The 18,267-nt window shown below is 46.9% G+C and overlaps 1 protein-coding gene across 3 annotated transcripts in view; it reads left to right on the top strand.

Moving 5' to 3' along the window:
* The window catches only part of LOC116986138 (DNA (cytosine-5)-methyltransferase 3B-like), a 104,108-nt gene that overhangs the window by 41,201 nt on the left and 44,640 nt on the right, over window positions 1-18,267 (top strand). For 2 of the 3 annotated variants that reach the window (XM_033041317.1, XM_033041314.1), the window contains exon 5: window positions 4,568-4,717. The exons of the other annotated variant lie outside the window; for it this stretch is intronic. In XM_033041317.1, the coding sequence (XP_032897208.1) occupies window positions 4,568-4,717 (150 nt within the window). The remainder of the gene's footprint in view (window positions 1-4,567; window positions 4,718-18,267) is intronic. 3 annotated transcript variants of the gene reach the window in all.

The raw sequence follows: 18,267 nt of genomic DNA, 5'->3' as shown, positions 1-18,267 counted from the left end.
AGGAAGAGGCGGAGGCTATGGGAGAGCTGGGAGGGGGAGGGGAAGGAGGGAGAAAGCAAGGACTACCTGAAATTGGAGAAGTCAATATTCATTCCGCTGGGGTGTAGACTACCCAAGTGAAATATGAGGTGCTGCTCCTCCAATTTGCGGTGGGACTCACTCTGGCCATGGAGGAGGCCCAGGACAGAAAGGTCGGATTGGGAATGGGAGGGGGAGTTGATGTGCTGGACCACCGGGAGATCAGGTTGGTTATTGCGAACTGAGCAGAGGACCCCAGTGACATCAATCGTCATCCACAAGGATATACTGGAGGAAGGTGAGGAGAGAGAGAGTCACATCTGCATCACGTGAGCCTAGTGTCAGATACAGAAATTATTATTAATTTAGTTTAATGATAACAGCATGGAAACAGGGCCTGTGGCCCACCGAGTCCACACCAGACATCGATCACCCGTTCACACTAGTTCTATGTTATCCCACTTTCTCATCCACACACTAGGGGACAATTTACAGCAGCCAATTAACAAACAAACCTGCACGTCTTTGGGATGTGGGAGAAAACGGGAGCACCCGGAAGAAACCCACATGGCCACGGGGAGAACATGCAAACTCCACACAGACAGCATCCGAACCTGGGTCTCTGGCGCCATGAGGCAGCAGCTCTACTATCTTCTATGCAGGACAAACAGAATCTCCCCCCAGCCATGTCTTAATAACTTAGATGAAACCTCTGTATAACAATCCTTCTACATTCTGTTCATGGACTTTATTTTTCAATCAAGAACATTAATACTTTTTGGAGAACCTCTTCTTCATCTTTCGTGTCCATCTTCCACGTTTCAAATGTTGACATCGCTGTCGTCGTCCGCCCTGAAAAGGACGCGAGCTCCCGGCGACAATCAGTGGAAGCCATCACTTGTCGCAACAGATGATGGCAACTCATCGATATTCTCCCATTCAGAAGGTGCTGTGTAGACCAAAGAGAAACATGTAATTAATTTGAAACTAAAAATGATAACATACCTTCTGTTTCTCTCTTAAGTTCTCAACCTACACTGGTCCGCTTTAAAGAAGACTTTATAATTTAACTAAACATTGCAGTTATTTCCGTGAGATGCTGCTGAACTAACTGCTGGCTGGCCTGCTGTCCCATCAGTATGGGGACATTCAGCCACTTGTACCCAGTAATATCTGGATGTTTAAGGAGGAACTGCAGATGCTGGAAAGATCGAAGGTAGATAAAAATGCTGGAGAAACTCAGCGGGTGAGGCAGCATCTATGGAGCGAAGGAATAGGTGACGTTTCGGGTCGAGACCCTTCTTCAGACTGGATGTTCATCGAGCAGAGCTCATCTGTGGGCTGTTGTGACTCAGTTTCATTTCTCTGGGCCACAGATATTGCTGGCCACCCAACAATCATGAAGACAAGCATTTCCAAATGGCCACTCACATCCAAGCGTGAGAATTAATTTGCAATTCCCTCAGTTGGAAGTTCATTCATTGGAGCTCATTCACGGAATTTTTCTCTGCGCTGAAGTACGGGCGACAGCCTTTATTCAACATGAGCGGTGGGAGAGCCGTTCCTACTGAATGGAGGAAGAGGAGTCCCTGGAGCAGTAGTGGGTCAAGCGACCTCCAGGTGTTGCCTTGAAGAGATTGCTTCCTGCCGTTCCTATCTTGACCAGGACATCTATACATCCAGTCAATCATACCCAGTGTCTTGAGGAGCAGGTATCAAAATGTTGTGTTTCTTCAGTTCAAGTTCTGCGCTCTTACAAAGAAAAGCCTGCTGCCCCCACATTATCATCGGCCTTGGGTTCCTTCCAGGTACCAATGGTCAGCTTACATCCCATAAACAAGCAATGTAAGTCACCAGTCCACTCTTCAGCAGGGCCACTGTTTGGTTACATTTTCCCTGGACATTACCATTCAGCAGCATAGGGTGAAAGGCTTCTCTGCTGCCAGCATGTGTCTGAACTTTATAGATGTCACGTGACGACAGAGGACAGAGGAGAGTGAAGTTGGGGAGTTCGAGGAGATTAGGAAAGAGGTCATGAAGAATTTAAACAGCAGGAACAGAATTTTAAATTTGATGTGTTAGCAGACTGAAGGGCCTGTCCCACTTACACGATTTTTTTCGGCGACTTGCCGGCACCCGTCACATTCACAGCAGGTGGCCGAAAATTTTCAACACGTTGAAAATCCAGCGGCGACCAGAAAAAGGTACGACTCTTTGGGCGACTACTCACGCCCATACAGGCGTCACCCCGCGCGTTATGTTAAATGGTGTAGAATAGATGAGCATTTGATGAGGAGAGTCTGAGGACAAAGGTACAAATGAGAATTTAGACGACATTTGATACAGGACATGATCGGAAATGGGTCGTGAAAGTCGGAGGTCTTTATTACAGAGATGTATTATATATAAAAGACCCTTATATTGAGTAAATAGATATTTAGTGAATAGTGCAAATATTTTTTTCAGATGACTAATGTTATCTCAAGGCATAATATTGTATTAGAATAAATACTGGTTTTGATAAAATACTGCTTTAATGACTATTATAGCAAACCAAACACACTAATACTTTGTAGATTTGACCAAGTTACTGCCTCTCGCTGTTGATTGGTTCATTCTCGTTCTTCCTGGCCCTGGCCATCTTTGTCCTTACTATCCCCTTTGACCTCGTAACCTTTTCGTTGCTACAATTCTTCATCAGAAACTTGGTTTCCTTTCAACCCATAAAAAAATTTCCTCTCAATCTTTCTATCTCGCACGCACAAGTCCATTCAGGAAATGAAGAGTTCTCTCAAAATATCAGAGACATTTTACACATGCTTGATGTGGATGTTTTATAGGTGACCTTTCTTTCAACTTGGTCGGGCCTGCTACTGACTGCAAACTCTCTTGCCTTTACTTTCTTAGAAACAAAGAAAATAGGTGCAGGAGTAGGCCATTCGGCCCTTCGAGCCTGCACTGCCATTCAATATGATCATGGCTGATCATCCAAAACCAGTTCCTGCTTTCTCCCCATATCCCTTCATTCCGCCAGCCCGAAGAGCCACCTCTAACTCGCTCTTGAATGCATTCAGTGAATTCGCCTCCACTGCCTTCTGTGGCAGAGAATTATTGATATCCCCCAGCTATTGGTTTCCTGAAGATTGACACAAAATGCTGAAGTAACTCAGCGGGACAGGCAGTATCTCTGGAGAGAAGGAATGGGTGACATTTCGGGTTGAGACCCTTCTTCAGACTGATGTCGGGGGAGTGGGCGGGACAGAGATAGAATGTAGTCGGAGAACTGGGAAGGGGGAGGGGGTGGAGAGAGAGGGAAAGCAAGGGCTATCTGAAGTTAGAGAAGTCAATGTTCATACCACTGGGGTATAAACTGCCCAAGCGAAATATGAGGTGCTGTTCCTCCAATTTGCGCTGGGCCTCACTCTGACAATGGAGGAGGCCCAGGACAGAAAGGCCAGATTGGGAATGGGAGGGGGATTTAAAGTGCTGAGCAACCGGGAGATCAGGTAGGTTAAGGCGGACTGAGCGGAGCTGTTCAGCGAAACGATCGCCGAGCCTATGCTTGGTCTCGCCGATGTAGAGAAGTTGACACCTGGAACAGCGGATACAGTAGATGAGGTTGGAGGAGGTGCAAGTGAACCTCTGCATCACCTGGAAAGACTGTCGGGGTCCTTGGATGGAGTCGAGGGGGGAGGTAAAGGGACAGGTGTTGCATCTCCTGCGGTTGCAGGGGAAAGTACCTGGGAGGGGGTGGTTTGGGTGGGAAGGGACGAGTTGACCAGGGAGTTGCGGAGGGAACGATCTTCTGCGGAAAGCAGAAAGCGGTGGAGATGGGAAGATGTGGCCAGTAGTGAGATCCCGTTGGAGGTGGCGAAAATGCTATGCTATATGCAACGTCTGATGGGGTGGAAGGTAAGGACAAGGGGGACTCTGTCCTTGTTACAAATGGGGGATCTAGAGCAGAGCTGCAGGATATCGAGGAGACCCTAGTGAGAGCCTCATCTATAATGGAAATGGGGAATCCCCGTTTCCTAAAGAATGAGGACATCTCCGATGACCTGGTACTTTTACTCCAGCATTTTGTGTCTGCCTTCGATTTAGTTCTTTCCTACACACTGGTCTCCTGAATTTCCTTTTCTTCAACAAAAAAGTGCCAACTTACAAATCTGTCTTATTTCCTTCACCTTTCTAAGTGAAGTCATGACTCATTTGGGAATTCCAGGATCTCTATCCTTTGGATCTTGTTTCTTTCTTGGGTCTTCTCTTCTTTCTGCTATTTTAAGCTATTGAAGCAAAAGTCATTGGCTTCAGCTTGCTCTTCAAACTTCTCTGATGAACCTCAGTGATTTTCTGCCACGTGATGGAGCACCTCGGCTCTGCATCGTGGTCATCATTAAACATGAACATCTATTCGATTCCCGCCGTTGTGTCTTGTTTGTGTTTGCCGCTTGGAGCTCTGAAGTACATAGTTTCCTTGTGTAGCACATAGCAAAAAAACAAGCCAGAGGTCAACGTGAAATCTGTTTTAATAGTTGTGTGTTGCCCATAGGCAAAGCGGCGAGGAGTATCAGGTTGGGAGAGCAGTCTCAGACAAAGGCCAGCACCACGTATAATTTTCCAGGCAGGAATTTCCTTTCGCCACAAAAAAAAGAAAGAAGATAATAATATGAAACTCAAAAAGGACATGAACAATTCATTGGTATGTACATAGTAAACTGTATGGAAGGTATGTTCCTTTAAACAATACGTTGTCGTTATTATCATGTTTCCATTATTAGTTACAACAGTAGACTTTCATGTCCTTAAAATAGAAGCTATACTCATGAACAGTTTAAGTGAGGCAATTATCATTAGGTACTTCTCTGGAGTAGAAAATCTGTTGCTCAACGAGGAGCTACCTCTTCTTCTTGCATATGGTGTGCACAGCTTAAAGTTGTAGGACAACTTGTTCCATTTAATCTTATTTGATTATGCACACCGGGTTGATTGCATTCGTTGAAGGTTGCAATCTCCCACCCCTAGAGGAGCTACGAAGACTGATCTTGTTCGTATCTGGATCAGGTTTTGTAGGATGTAGCATTTCACAAATGGCTAGGGTTTTCACAAAGAACAATGAGACCAATGAGCAGATAACCTGGAGTATTGCGTACAGTTTTGGTCTCCAAATCTGAGGAAGGACATTATTGCCATAGAGGGAGTGCAGAGAAGGTTCACCAGACTGATTCCTGGGATGTCAGGACTGTCTTATGAAGAAAGACTGGATAGACTTGGTTTATACTCTCTAGAATTTAGGAGATTGAGAGGGGATCTTATAGAAACTTATAAAATTCTTAAGGGGTTGGACAGGCTAGATGCAGGAAGATTTCTCCCGATGTTGGGGAAGTCCAGGACAAGGGGTCACAGCTTAAGGATAAGGGGGAAATCCTTTAAAACCGAGATGAGAAGAACTTTTTTCACACAGAGAGTGGTGAATCTCTGGAACTCCCTGCCACAGAGGGTAGTCGAGGCCAGTTCATTGGCTATATTTAAGAGGGAGTTAGATGTGGCCCTTGTGGCTAAGGGGATCAGAGGGTATGGAGAGAAGGCAGGTACGGGATACTGAGTTGGATGATCAGCCATGATCATATTGAATGGCGGTGCAGGCTCGAAGGGCCGAATGGCCTACTCCTGCACCTAATTTCTATGTTTCTATGTCTATGTTTCTATAACCTAATGAGGCTTGTGATCAGATAGGGGCCTAATCACTGCAAGCAGAGGTATCCCCTCTTTAGACACAAAAACCTGGAGTAACTCAGCGGGACAGGCAGCATCTCTGGAGCAAAGGTTTGGGTGACGTCACCCATTCCTTCTCTCCAGAGACGTTTCCTGTCCCGCTGAGTTACTCCAGTTTTTTGAGTCCATCTTTGGTTTAAACCAGCATCTGCAGTTCCTTCCTACACAGTATCCCCTCTTTCCTGCTCAACTATTCGGTGACATCATGCCGTGTTTCTGCCCTGACCCCACCTCTCCATTCTTGAATATCTATTCCTGGAAAATCTAAAGAAATCTACGGATCTCCGTCTTGTATATACTCAGTAACCGAGCTGTGGGTGTAGTATTCCAAAGATCCCCTATTGGGAATTCTAACTCAATCTTCACCAGGATATTTAACCTGTGGATCTCATTTCAAGGAGAAGAATTGTATTCTGTCCATTCCCTCCACAGATGCTGCCTGACCTGCTCATAGAGTTAGATACAGCTCTTGGGGTTAATGGAATCAAGGGATATGGGGAGAAAACAGGAACGGGGTATTGATTTTGGATGATCAGCCATGATCTTATTGAATGGCTCGAAAGGCCGAATGACCTCCTCCTGCACCTATTTTCTATGTTTTGATGTCATTTGCTCAGGATTCCAGAGTCTGCAGTCTTGTGTGTTTCCATGGTCCTTCTCATCTCAGTTCTGAATGAGTCGCCTCCTATTATGAGACTTCAATCTTTGGTTTAAATACCTCAGCCAGTATTCTCATTCCTGAACCTTATGCGTGTTTTCAGGAGACCACCCCTCGATCCTCTCCACACTCAAGATCGTGCTGGCCCAGCCTGTCCAATTCCTTCCGTGCAACACACCCGACATTCCTGACACCGACCTGGTGGAAAAACACAAAGTACCGGAGTAACTCAGCGGGCCAGGCAGCGTCCCGTGAGAACATGGATAGGGACGTTTCGGGTCAAGACTGAAGAAGGGTCTGAAGAAGCGTCTTGACCCGAAATGTCACCTATTCATGTTCTCCAGAGATGATGCCTGTGCATCAATCTACGATGCACTTTGTGTTTGGTTGCACTAATTACTTCACTTTTGCACTATTATGATCTGATTATCTAGGATTACTGATTATTAATTTATTTTCTATTTATTATTGTATATTTATTTCTTGTGCTTTTGTGACAATGGGCCCTGTAGCGCTGCACCAAGTAACAATGATCCATCTTCAGTACATGCGACAATTAAACACTCTTGACTCTTGAGTTCACCCCAGTGCTTATTGTGGTTTGGAAGTTTTGGAAAGAGAGACGTGTACTTTAGTGATGGTGTTCTGGGCATCGAGCTTGCTTAAATGGTGTAAGGTAGACAAAATGTTTAAGAAGGAACTGCAGATGCTGGAAAAATCGAAGGTAGAGGCAGCGGGTGAGGCAGCATCTATGGAGCGAAGGAAATAGGTAACATTTCGGGTCGAGACCCTTCTTCAGACTGATGTGGGGGGGCGGGGGGGGCGGGAAGAAGAAAGGAAGAGGCGGAGACAGTGGGCTGTGGGAGAGCTGGGAAGGGGAGGGGAAAGAAGAAGGAAGCAGGAACTACCTGAAACTGGAGAAATCAATGTTCATACTGCTGGGGTGTAAACTACCTAAGCGAAATATGAGGTACTTCTCCTATTTACGGTGGGACTCACTCTGGCCATGGAAGAGGCCCAGGATAGAAAGGTCGGATTCGGAATGGGAGGGGGAGTTGAAGTGCTGGGCCACCGGGAGATCAGTTTGTTTATTGTGAACTGAGCGGAGGTGTTGGGCGAAGCGATCACCAAGCCTACGCTTGGTCTCACCGATGTAGAGCAGCTGACATCTAGAGCAGCGGATGCAATAGATGAGGTTGGAGGAGGTTCAGGTGAACCTCTGCCGCACCTGGAAAAAAAAAGTAAGATGTTGAGCATTCGTTTCTGATGATTGAATTGAATTGAATTGAATTGATTTTCCTTTATTGTCATTCAGACCTTTCAGTCTGAACGAAATTTCGTGCCTGCAGTCATACATACAATAATACAATAATAGACAACAGAACAGGCAGTAAACACAAATTAACATCCACCACAGTGAGTCCACCAAGCACCTCCTCACTGTGGTGGAGGCAAAAATCTTAGGGCTGCAGTCTCTTCCCTCCTCTTCCCCCTCTGCGCTGAGGCGATACCCCACCGGGCGATGGTAAATCAGTCCCGCGGCTCACCGAGCTCCGCGAACGGGCCGGTTCAAACTCCGAGGCCCGGGGTGGTCGAAGCTGCCGCCCTCCAGTCCAGCGGACGCAGCTGTTGACGACGTCGTCCACTGGCCCGCAGCCGAACCCCGGACTCAGGCCGCCGCCGCCAGAACGCCGTCTCAGCCACCGGAGCACCGTTCCAGCCCCGAGCCGGGTCACCCTCACGGGAGCGCCGTTTCCCTCGGGCTGGGCCGCCCCGACGGGAGCGCCGTTTCCCTCGGGCTGGGCCGCCCTCACGGGAGCGCCGTTTCCCTCGAGCTGGGCCGCCCACACGGGAGCGTCTCAGCCCCTCACGGGAGCGAGCCCAGGGCGAGTCCTGACAGGCTGCCTCCGGAGCCTCGAGGTCACCAGCTCTGCCATTAGGCCTCAGCGCAGACGGAGGCAGAGAAGGGGGATACGACAAAAAAGTCGCATTCCCCCGGAGGGAGAGACAGCAAGCCCTGTTTCAACCCCCCCCCCCCCCCCCCCCCACATAAACACAACCTAAAAAAACAAAAACTTAGCTAGACAAACGAAAAAAACAAACAACACAAAAAAGTAAAAACAAACGGACTGCAGGCGAGCCGCAGCCGTTCACCAGCGCCGCCACTTCCGGATTTCGACCACGTTGATCTGAATCCCAGGAAGTTCTGGAAACGAGTAGGTCAAGCTGAATGTGTGGGGAGCGAATGTTTCAAGTTCAGGGACAAGGACCATTGTTGAATGTTAGCGGGGAAAGAAAAACCACCAAGGGGAAACAAGGCAGAAGGCACAGGTATAAAAGCTGCTGGAAAGCTGAGAACCTCTTGGTTGGATACCACTGGAAGACAAGTGGCAATGAGTTCAACACTGAATGAAAATTAACAAAACTGGATGCTAGAAATCTGAACCAAAGATAGAAAATCAGCAGGTCAGGCAGCATCTGTGGAGAGAGACTGAGTTAATCCTCAACTGGCTGTCCCACTTGGGCGACCTAATTAGCGAGTATGGAAGAGTTTAAGAAAATGACATGTTGAAGATCTACTTCGATTATGTAGAAGACCTCCTTCAACTATGTAGAAGACCTCCTTCAACTATGTAGAAGACCTCCTTCGACCTCTTTCAACTATGTTGAAGACTAGCTAGGACTATCTACGACTAACTTCGGGAAAATTGGACAATGAATAGTGGAGAGTGAAGACGACCTCCTTCGATCTCCCTTCGACTATGATGAAGACTATCTACGACTACCTTCAACTACCCTCGATTACCTACGACCAACATGCCGACCTACTATGACTAAACCTACGAGTAAAAAAGTATAGATTTTTTCCATGGCGACCATTTATTACTCTCGGGCATTGTTTAACATATTGAAAAAAACGGCAGGACCTAGCTGAGGCCTCGAGTACGTGCAGACCACTCTCGAGCATGAAGGAGAGTTACGAAGTCCTCCTACGTCCTCGTGTCGACCACGCTGCGAGTATGAGTCGTGGGCAAACTCGCCAGAACTTGCGGATTAGGCCGTCCAAGTGGGACAGGCTCTGAACACCTTTTTGACTCCTTTTATCTCTAGCCATTGTCCAAGCATCAACCCCAGCCCCTCACGTGTATCCACCTATCACTTGTACTGTCTCCAGCTTTCTCCCCGATCTACAATGTCTGTAAAAGTGTTGCAACCCAAAACGTCATCTGTCTCTTCCCTCCACGGAAGCTGCCCGACTCGCTGAGCTCCTCTAGCACTTTGTATTTCTTTCTCCACAAAACAAACAGGGCAGATGTGGGAAACTTTCAATTTTAGATAGAGACCAACTCTGGCGACCACAGTTCGAAGGATCTTTTGGTCACGTTTGGTGGCTCCTAAACCTGCAGATGTTTATAGAATGCACTTTTACCCTCACTGTAACCACACTACCAGCTTCTGGTCGTCACTAATTTTGCCCAAGTTACCTCAGATAACCTTGTATTAGGTAACCTAAGGCTTCCTAGGATTATAGATATTAATTTATTGTTTTTTTGGATTATAATATATAATATCTGTGCGTTATTGTGTTAATGGACGTGCTAAGCTGCAGCAAGTAAGAATGTCAGTGTTCCGTTGCAGGTACATAGGTCAATCAAACACCCACGACTTAACTTCAAGTGCAGTTTTGTGACAAGTTTTGTAAAGTTCTTTTAGAGTTCTTGAATCATTATCCAGGCAATGTTGCTTTAACCATGGGATATTGTTTTAACAACAGAAAAAGCGGAGCAGCCTAATTCCTCTGCCACAACTTGACTGTTGACAGCACATTGTTTTACTCTCACTATGACACATTTCCTGCCCTGTGGTTTTGATTTTTCTAATTACCGAGATCCATTCTCACCAAAATGAGATTTCACTGCAGTGGGAGAGGTGATAGGTGAAAGATTTAATCATCTTTGTATACTTTCTTTTTTTAGCAATGCTGGTGTGTATGAAACGGCAACACTTGCATTAAATCTATCTATACTATACTGTTACTAAAACTCTCATCTTGACCACTTCCTGTCTGCGTTGTAATTAAATGTGCGCAATAACGATCCCCCATAGCGCTACGATTTTTCGCCACCTTACTCGCCATTCTCGTCTGCTGCAAGTCAAATAAGTTTGGTTCCGATCGGAGAAATAGTACAAAAGTTATTAAGGTTTTGAAGGATCCCCCTCCGCCACAGCCCACCCCTCCCCCACACCCGCCCCCTCCCCCACACCAGCCCCCTCCCGCACACAGCCCCCTCCTGCACGCACACCACCAACCCCACACAACCCCACCCCCCCCTCCTCCACACTCCCCTCCTCCATACCCCTCTCCCACACACCCCCTCCCCACAACCCCCTCCCCACACACCCCCTCCCCACAACCCCTCCCCACAACCCCTCCCCACACCCCCTCCCCACACCCCCTCCCCACCAGCCCCCTCCCCACACACCCCCTCCCCACACACCCCTCCCCACACACCCCCTCCCCATCCACACACCCATCCACACACCCCCTCCACACACCCCCTCCCCACACCCCTCTCCCCCACACCCCCTCCCCACACACCCCTCCCCACACACCCCCTCCCCACACACCCCCTCCCCACACACCCCCTCCACACACCCCCTCCCCACACCCCCCTCCCCCACACCCCCCTCCTCCACACACCCCCCTCCTGCACAACCCTCCTCAGAGTGGTGGAATATTGCTTTGGGGGAACGGGTGAGTGGTGGAATATGGCGTTGAGGGAAGGGGTGGCTGCGGGGGGACCAGGCCTCTCGTGTGACTGATGATTATAATGATTTTGAAATCCTGCATTGTAAGCTGCATTTACTTATGGTGAGAGTCAAGAGAATCAGAGATAGACAATAGACAATAGATGCAGGAGTAGGCCATTCGGCCCTTTGAACCAGCACGGCCATTCAATGTGATCATGGCTGATCATCCCCAGTCAGTACCCCGTTCCCGCCTTCTCCCCATATCCCCTGACTCCGCTATCTTTAAGAGCCCTATCTAGCTCTCTCTTGAAAGTATCCAGAGAACCTGCCTCCACCGCCCTCTGAGGCAGTGAATTCCACAGACTCACAACTCTCTGTGTGAAAAAGTGTTTCCTCGTCTCCGTTCGAAATGGCTTACCCCTTATTCTTAAACTGTGGCCCCTGGTTCTGGACTCCCCCAACATCGGGAACATGTTTCCTACCTCTACCGTGTCCAAGCCCTTAATAATCTTATATGTTTCGATAAGATATCCTCTCATCCTTCTAGCTTACAAACTAATAGTGTGAATATTGAATTCTCCAATTTTAGGTGACTAACCTACAATTTTAGGTAAGTGACCCTTTTTTAAATATTATTTTTTATCGCCCTCTCTTCCCTGCGTCCCCCCTTCCACTGTACGTCCCTTCCACTGGTTTTACATTCACACATCTTCTATCCTTATCTCACAAGGTTCATCTTTGAGCTTCGTCCAGCCATCTGTTAATCAAACCTCCCTCGTCCAACCAGACTTTTATCCGGCACCCACCTCTTTTCCAGCTTTCTCCCCCCCCCCCCACACACAATCAGTCTGAAGAAGGATACCGACACGAAACGTCACCTATCCATGTTCTCCAGAGATGCTGCCTGACCTGCTGAGTTACTCCAGGACTTTGTAAATTAGCATCTGCAGTTCCTTGTATCTACAACATTGTCAACTGTGACCCATCAAATATAGTTTGTGATAATGTGTGATCAACAATTAATTACTAATCTGCATCGTTGGAGATACAGTTGCCATTGTCTGAAAACGGATTAATGGGCCTGTCCCACTTAGGTGACTTTTTAGGCGAGTGCAGGAGACTCTGCATTCGCCACTTGGTCGCCACATGTTGGCTGGTTGTCTCTGGTGAGTCTCCTTCATGGTTGCGAGGAGTTTCCGCCTCAGTATGGTCACCGCAAATTTTTCAACATGCTAAATGTCCGCTGAACTTCACAGCTGTGTATATCTGACTTATTAAAAGTTGTCTGGCTTCTTAAAAGTTGTCCCCACTCCTTCTTCCCCCCCCCCCCCCATCCCTCTTTTAAAGGACTTACCGTACACTGCTAGCTGTCTTAATTACAGCGCCAACCTTCCTGTTCATCGCGGTGTGTGTCTGTACCACCTTGGCTTTGCACTGTGCGAATTTCAGACAGCGCTCCCCCCGCTTGCCCTGGCCCCCACCTTAGCGATGTGTTTGTGTGTGTGTGTGTTCCACTCTGACAGTTGCCGTTCCAGTTCCCGGTTTTTCAGGCGACTGCCGGCAGTCCGCTGAAAAATCACCTAAGTGGGACAGGCCCATTAGTCAAACATCTACACACCAGAGACACAAGAGACTGCCGATGCTGGAATGTGGAGCATAAAACAAACTGTTGGAGAACACGCTCAACTTGTTTCCGCAAGCCGTGCTAGATATAATCTAAATTAGCAGATAATATTGACATGAAATATAAATATGTGATGAATTGCCAAAAGCTATAACGATAAACGGTGCAGGGAATGCAGGGATATGCTTCACAGGCAGGCTGAGCAGGTTCCACAGGTGGTGAATCTGTGGAATTCATTGCCACATGCGGCTGTGGAGGCCAAGTCTTTGGTTTACAAGAATGTTTCCAGGAAATGTGTGGGTTTGCATAAAGTACGATGAGCGTTTGACAGCACTGGGCCTGTACTCGCTGGTGTTTAGAAGGTTGAGGAGGGACCTCATTGAAACTTACAGAATAATGAAAGGCATAGATAGAGTGGATGTGGAGAGGATGTTTCCACCGGTGGGAGAGTCTAGGATCAGAGGTCACAGCCTCAGAATTATATGGCGCTCTTTCAGAAAGGAGGTGAGGAGAAACTTCTTTCGTCAGAAGGTGGTGAATCTGTGGAACTCATTGCCACAGAGGGCTGTGGAGGCCAAGTCAGTGGATATTGTTAAGGCAGAGATAGACAAATTCCTGATTAGGACGGGTGTCAAAGGTTATGGGGAGAAGGCAGGAAAATGGGATTAGGAGGCAGAGATCAGCCATGATTGAATGGCGGCGTAGGCTTGATGGGCCGAATGGCCTAATTCTACTCCTGTAAATTGTGAACTTGTGATATTTGTAAAGTGGATATTGATGGATTCTTGATTAGTCAGGTGTCCAAGGATACCGGAAGAATGAAGGAGAATCGGGTGGAGAGGGAAATATAGATCAACCATGATTGAATGTCGGAGTAGGGCCGAATGGTCTAATTCTACTCCAATGGGTTATGAGCTTAGTTTAACCTGGCATCATGTTGATTGTGGACAAAATGCTGTATCTCTACTCTTTTATGTTCTATGCTTTTCAACTTTATCCTGTACTAGAAAGTAATGAATGTGGATTTTGCAGAGGAAGATGAAAGGTTTGCGAAGATAGCGGATGGTGACTACTTTGATCTCAGAAGTGGCTTAAATTGTGGCACAATCCCATCTACAAGTGGCTGTGCAGGGAAGGTTTATCTGTAGATACTTAAAATCTGGATGTCTGACACAGGCATATTACAGAATGAATCCCTGGACTTAATCCCACTCATATTTTAAATGGAGTCGAGACTTACTGCACCAAAGATCAAAGCCCAGCGTTGGTGGTGACCAACCAGAAGATCAAGTAGCGCAGACCTTGGCCACAAACACGTCCAGAACCGAAAAACACAACTAGCCGTTCTTCACCAGGTTCAATAAGCGAAGATGCTTTAACCATTTGGGCAGCACGGTGGTACAGCAGTATAATTGTTGCCTTTTACAGCGCCAGAATCCCGTTTTCGATCCCGGCTAAGGGTGCTGTCTGTACGGAGTTTGTACGTTCTCCCTGTAACCACGTGGGTTTTCTACGGGTGCTCCAGTTTCCTCCTACATTCTAAAGATGCACGGGTTTGGAGGTTAATTGGCTCGGTAAAAAAAATAATAAATTGGAAGGGATCCGCTCCGATGTTAAGTCCGTGCTCCGCGGTGGGGCTCACGACAGTCCGAGGCGGCTTCCAGCTCCAGCGATGGTAGGCCCCAGAGACTGGAGAATGTGATCCAAAAAATGATCACATCTCCGGGAAGGTAAGAACCAGAAATAAGGGACATATATAGGTGCTCGGACAGCAGGTAAGTACCAAGAAATACATACAAGAACAGTTATCAACATGTCTTTGTGTGCTCTTTCATATCCGAAAAAATCTCCAAATGGGACAGGCCCTTTAGTTCCAGGTCTGAAGAAGAGTCTCTACCCATTCCTTCTCTCCAGAGATGCTGCCCGTCCTGCTTGAGTTACTCCAGCATTTTGTGTCTACCTACACTTAGTTCCAGATTCCGTGCTTAAAGCCAGGCCGACATCATCTCTCTCAGCTGCAAGTTAACGCAAAATTCAGCTCATACAGTTCACAACTTCTGATTGTGTTATTTTTTGTGTTTAAAATCATTAGGGGAAATCAGACAATATCACCAGACATTGGCAATACATCACAACAATGGCACGGATAATAGAGCTGCTGCCTCACTGCAATAGACAAACATTAGACTACATTCATGTTGACCCATTGATATTAAAATGCATCTTCCCAAAAAAAAGTCCTAAAATGTGCAAACATTTCCTTAACTAAGACTGCAAGGCTTAATAACATTATGCAATGGTGCAAGAACCTATTGACATGTCTCAAGAAAATTCTGTGTCCTTTTTCAGACTGGAAGTTATCAGTTTCAATTCTTTTCTTCATTTAATCCCAACTTTATTGTGTAGTCGGAGCAAAGTGGACACATCCTTGTTGCAACAGTAACATAATGAATCAGAAAACTAGACTGAACATAGTCCAAATAGAGCAATATATCTAGTGTAAATAAACCATTCCTAAGCATGTTTTCCCAATACAGCCTACATTGTCAAACAAAATATCTTGCAGATACATAGATACAGTGCAGACAGGCCCTTCAGCCCACTGAGACCATTTCACAGACTAACGACAGACCGACTAGCAATCTGAAGTAGAGTCGTGGCCCAAAATGTCATGAGTCCAATCCCTCCACAGATAGACACAAAATGCTGGAGTAACTCAGCGGGACAGGCAGCATCTCTGGAGAGAAGGAATGGGTGATGTTTAGGGACGAGACCCTTCTTCAGGCTGATGTCAGGGGAGTGGGCGGGACAGAGATAGAATGTAGTCGGAGACAGTGAGATGTGGGAGAACTGGGAAGGGGGAGGGGATGGCGAGAGAGGGAAGTCAAGGGCTATTTGAAGTTAGAGAAGTCAATGTTCATACTACTGGGGTGTAAGCTGCCCGAGCGAAATATGAGGTGCAGTAGAGGAAGAAGGTTCGTGGACTCAACACAACTTGTACCATTTTACTCTGTGTTGTTGAAATTTCCTGCACGTTCATAATCATTGCAGAAGATCTCGACAACCAAATGAAATTGCATGAATCTTCTGGATTCTGAGTGAAATGTGATAGAACTGATATCCACCAGTAAATCTCTTTATTTCCCTTAATGGATGTTACTTCCTCAAAAGCCAGACACATGGTGATAATATTTGATCTGGGGTTGAAAGTGCTAATAGCATGGCGTAACAGTGGCTTCCAATATATCCTTTCCATTGGCCTGTGGAACATCACAGGCTTCGAAAGGCTGGTCCTCTCCCATATTAAATCCAGCATCCCTGCCTCACTGGACTCCCATCAATTTGCATACAGGGCAAATAGATCGACAGAGGATGCCATCTCTCTGGCCCTTCACACTGTCCTGACTCACCTGGACAGACAGGGCACGTATGTGAGGATGCTCTTCATTGACTATAGCTCTGCATTCAATACGGTCATCCCCACCAAGCTCACCACCAAACTCCACCAGCTAGGCCTCAGCTCACCGATATGCGCTTGGATCCTGAACTTTCTCACGGAGCGACCGCAGGCAGTGAGACTGGGCCCGCACCTGTCCTCCACCATCACCCTGAGCACCGGCACACCACAGGGTTGTGTACTAAGCCCCATGCTCTACTCCCTCTTCACTCACGACTGTGTCCCTGCATTCGACACCAACACCATCGTGAAGTTTGCAGACGACACAACAGTGATTGGGCTGATCACCAACGGTGATGAAACAAAATACAGAGCGGAGGTGCAGAACCTGGCGGACTGGTGCACCAATAACAACTTGGCACTAAACACCTCCAAGACCAAGGAGCTGATTATTGACTTCGGGAGGTCCCATTCTGGAGAATACGCCCCAATCTCCATTTATGGGGAAAGTGTGGAGAGAGTGTCCAGCTTTAAGTTTCTGGGCACTCACATTTCAGAAGACCTCACATGGTCCACCAACACCGCCGCGCTGGTCAAGAAGGCACAGCAATGACTGTTCTTCCTGAGGACATTAAAAAAGACTGGTCTGCCCCAACAGCTGCTGACAACGTTCTACCGCTGCACCACAGAGAGCATACTAACGTATGGCATCTCTGTGTGGTATCTCAGCTGCACGGAGGCGGAGAGGAGAGCTCTTCAGCGCGTCGTCAACAGAGCGCAGAGGATCATCGGGACAGAGCTACCAGCCTTGGAGGGCATCTACCACACGCGGTGCCTCAGGAAGGCCCTCAGCATCCATAAGGACTCATCACACCCCTGCCACGGTCTGTTTCAACTACTTCCCTCCGGCAGACGTTACAAGGCCTTCTACGCCCGAACCTCCAGACTCAGGAACAGTTTCATCCCAAGAGCTATAGCGGCTCTGAACCGGCCCTAATGAGTGCCCCCCCACCCACCCCCTTTGGACAGTCTCCCTCAGATGGTCACGTCAATCAATTCAGCTTGTTTATTTATGTATTGTATTTATTTACCTTTCTTGTACATCAGTGGAGCTGCACACTAAATCTCGTTGCACTGACGTGCAATGACAATAAAAGATATATTATTATTATTATTATTATTATTATTATTATTATCAATGTATATTTGAAGTTCAATGCATGTATCCCAGGATGAATTTTAATTTAATAATAGTGTATCTCAAATCTAATTTCATACGTGTATTATTTATTTCCATTATGTATAATATAATCTAGGCTTGCATCTTACCAATGTTAAGGGGCTGTCCCACTGTGGCGACCTAATTGGCGAGTTTAGAAGAGTTTAGGAGAGTTTGAAAAAGTGTCATGTTGAAGACCTCCTTCGACTATGTAGCTTCGGGAAAATTGTGGAGAGTGAAGATGACCTCCTTCGATCTCCTTTGACCCCCGTTCGACTATGTTGAAGACTATCTATGATTACCTTTGACTACCCTCGATTACCTACGACTAACATGCCGACCTACTACGACCTACTTCGACTAAACCTATGAGTAAAAAAAATATCGATTTTTTCCATGGCGACCTTTATTACTCGCGGGCATTTTTCAGTATGTTGAAATATACGCCGTGACCTAGCTGAAGCCTCGAGTACGCGGGGACTACTCTCGAGCATGAAGGAGAGTTACCAAAACCTAGGACCTCGTGTCGACCATGCTGCGAGTATGAGTCGAGGGCAAACTCTTCTAAACTCGCCAATTAGGTCGCCGCAGTGGGACAGCCCCATAACTTTTATTTTATGAACTGAGAATACACCAATTAAAAATATGTGAACATCTGCTTCACGTTGAGTGGCTTTAGGAAGAGGCAGCTCTTCATTGCATTTATTGGTCCTGTGACATTAAATGACCATTTTATTTTCCATATTCTATAAAATGTTATTGGCGCACAGAAACTGCCAGTGTCGACTGCTGTTGCCATATCCATCACGTGTTTCCGAGTTTTAACA

Source organism: Amblyraja radiata, chromosome 23 (assembly GCF_010909765.2).
Source record: "Amblyraja radiata isolate CabotCenter1 chromosome 23, sAmbRad1.1.pri, whole genome shotgun sequence".
NCBI classification, from domain to species: Eukaryota; Metazoa; Chordata; class Chondrichthyes; order Rajiformes; family Rajidae; genus Amblyraja; species Amblyraja radiata.
This window is presented reverse-complemented; position numbering and strand designations above follow the sequence as displayed.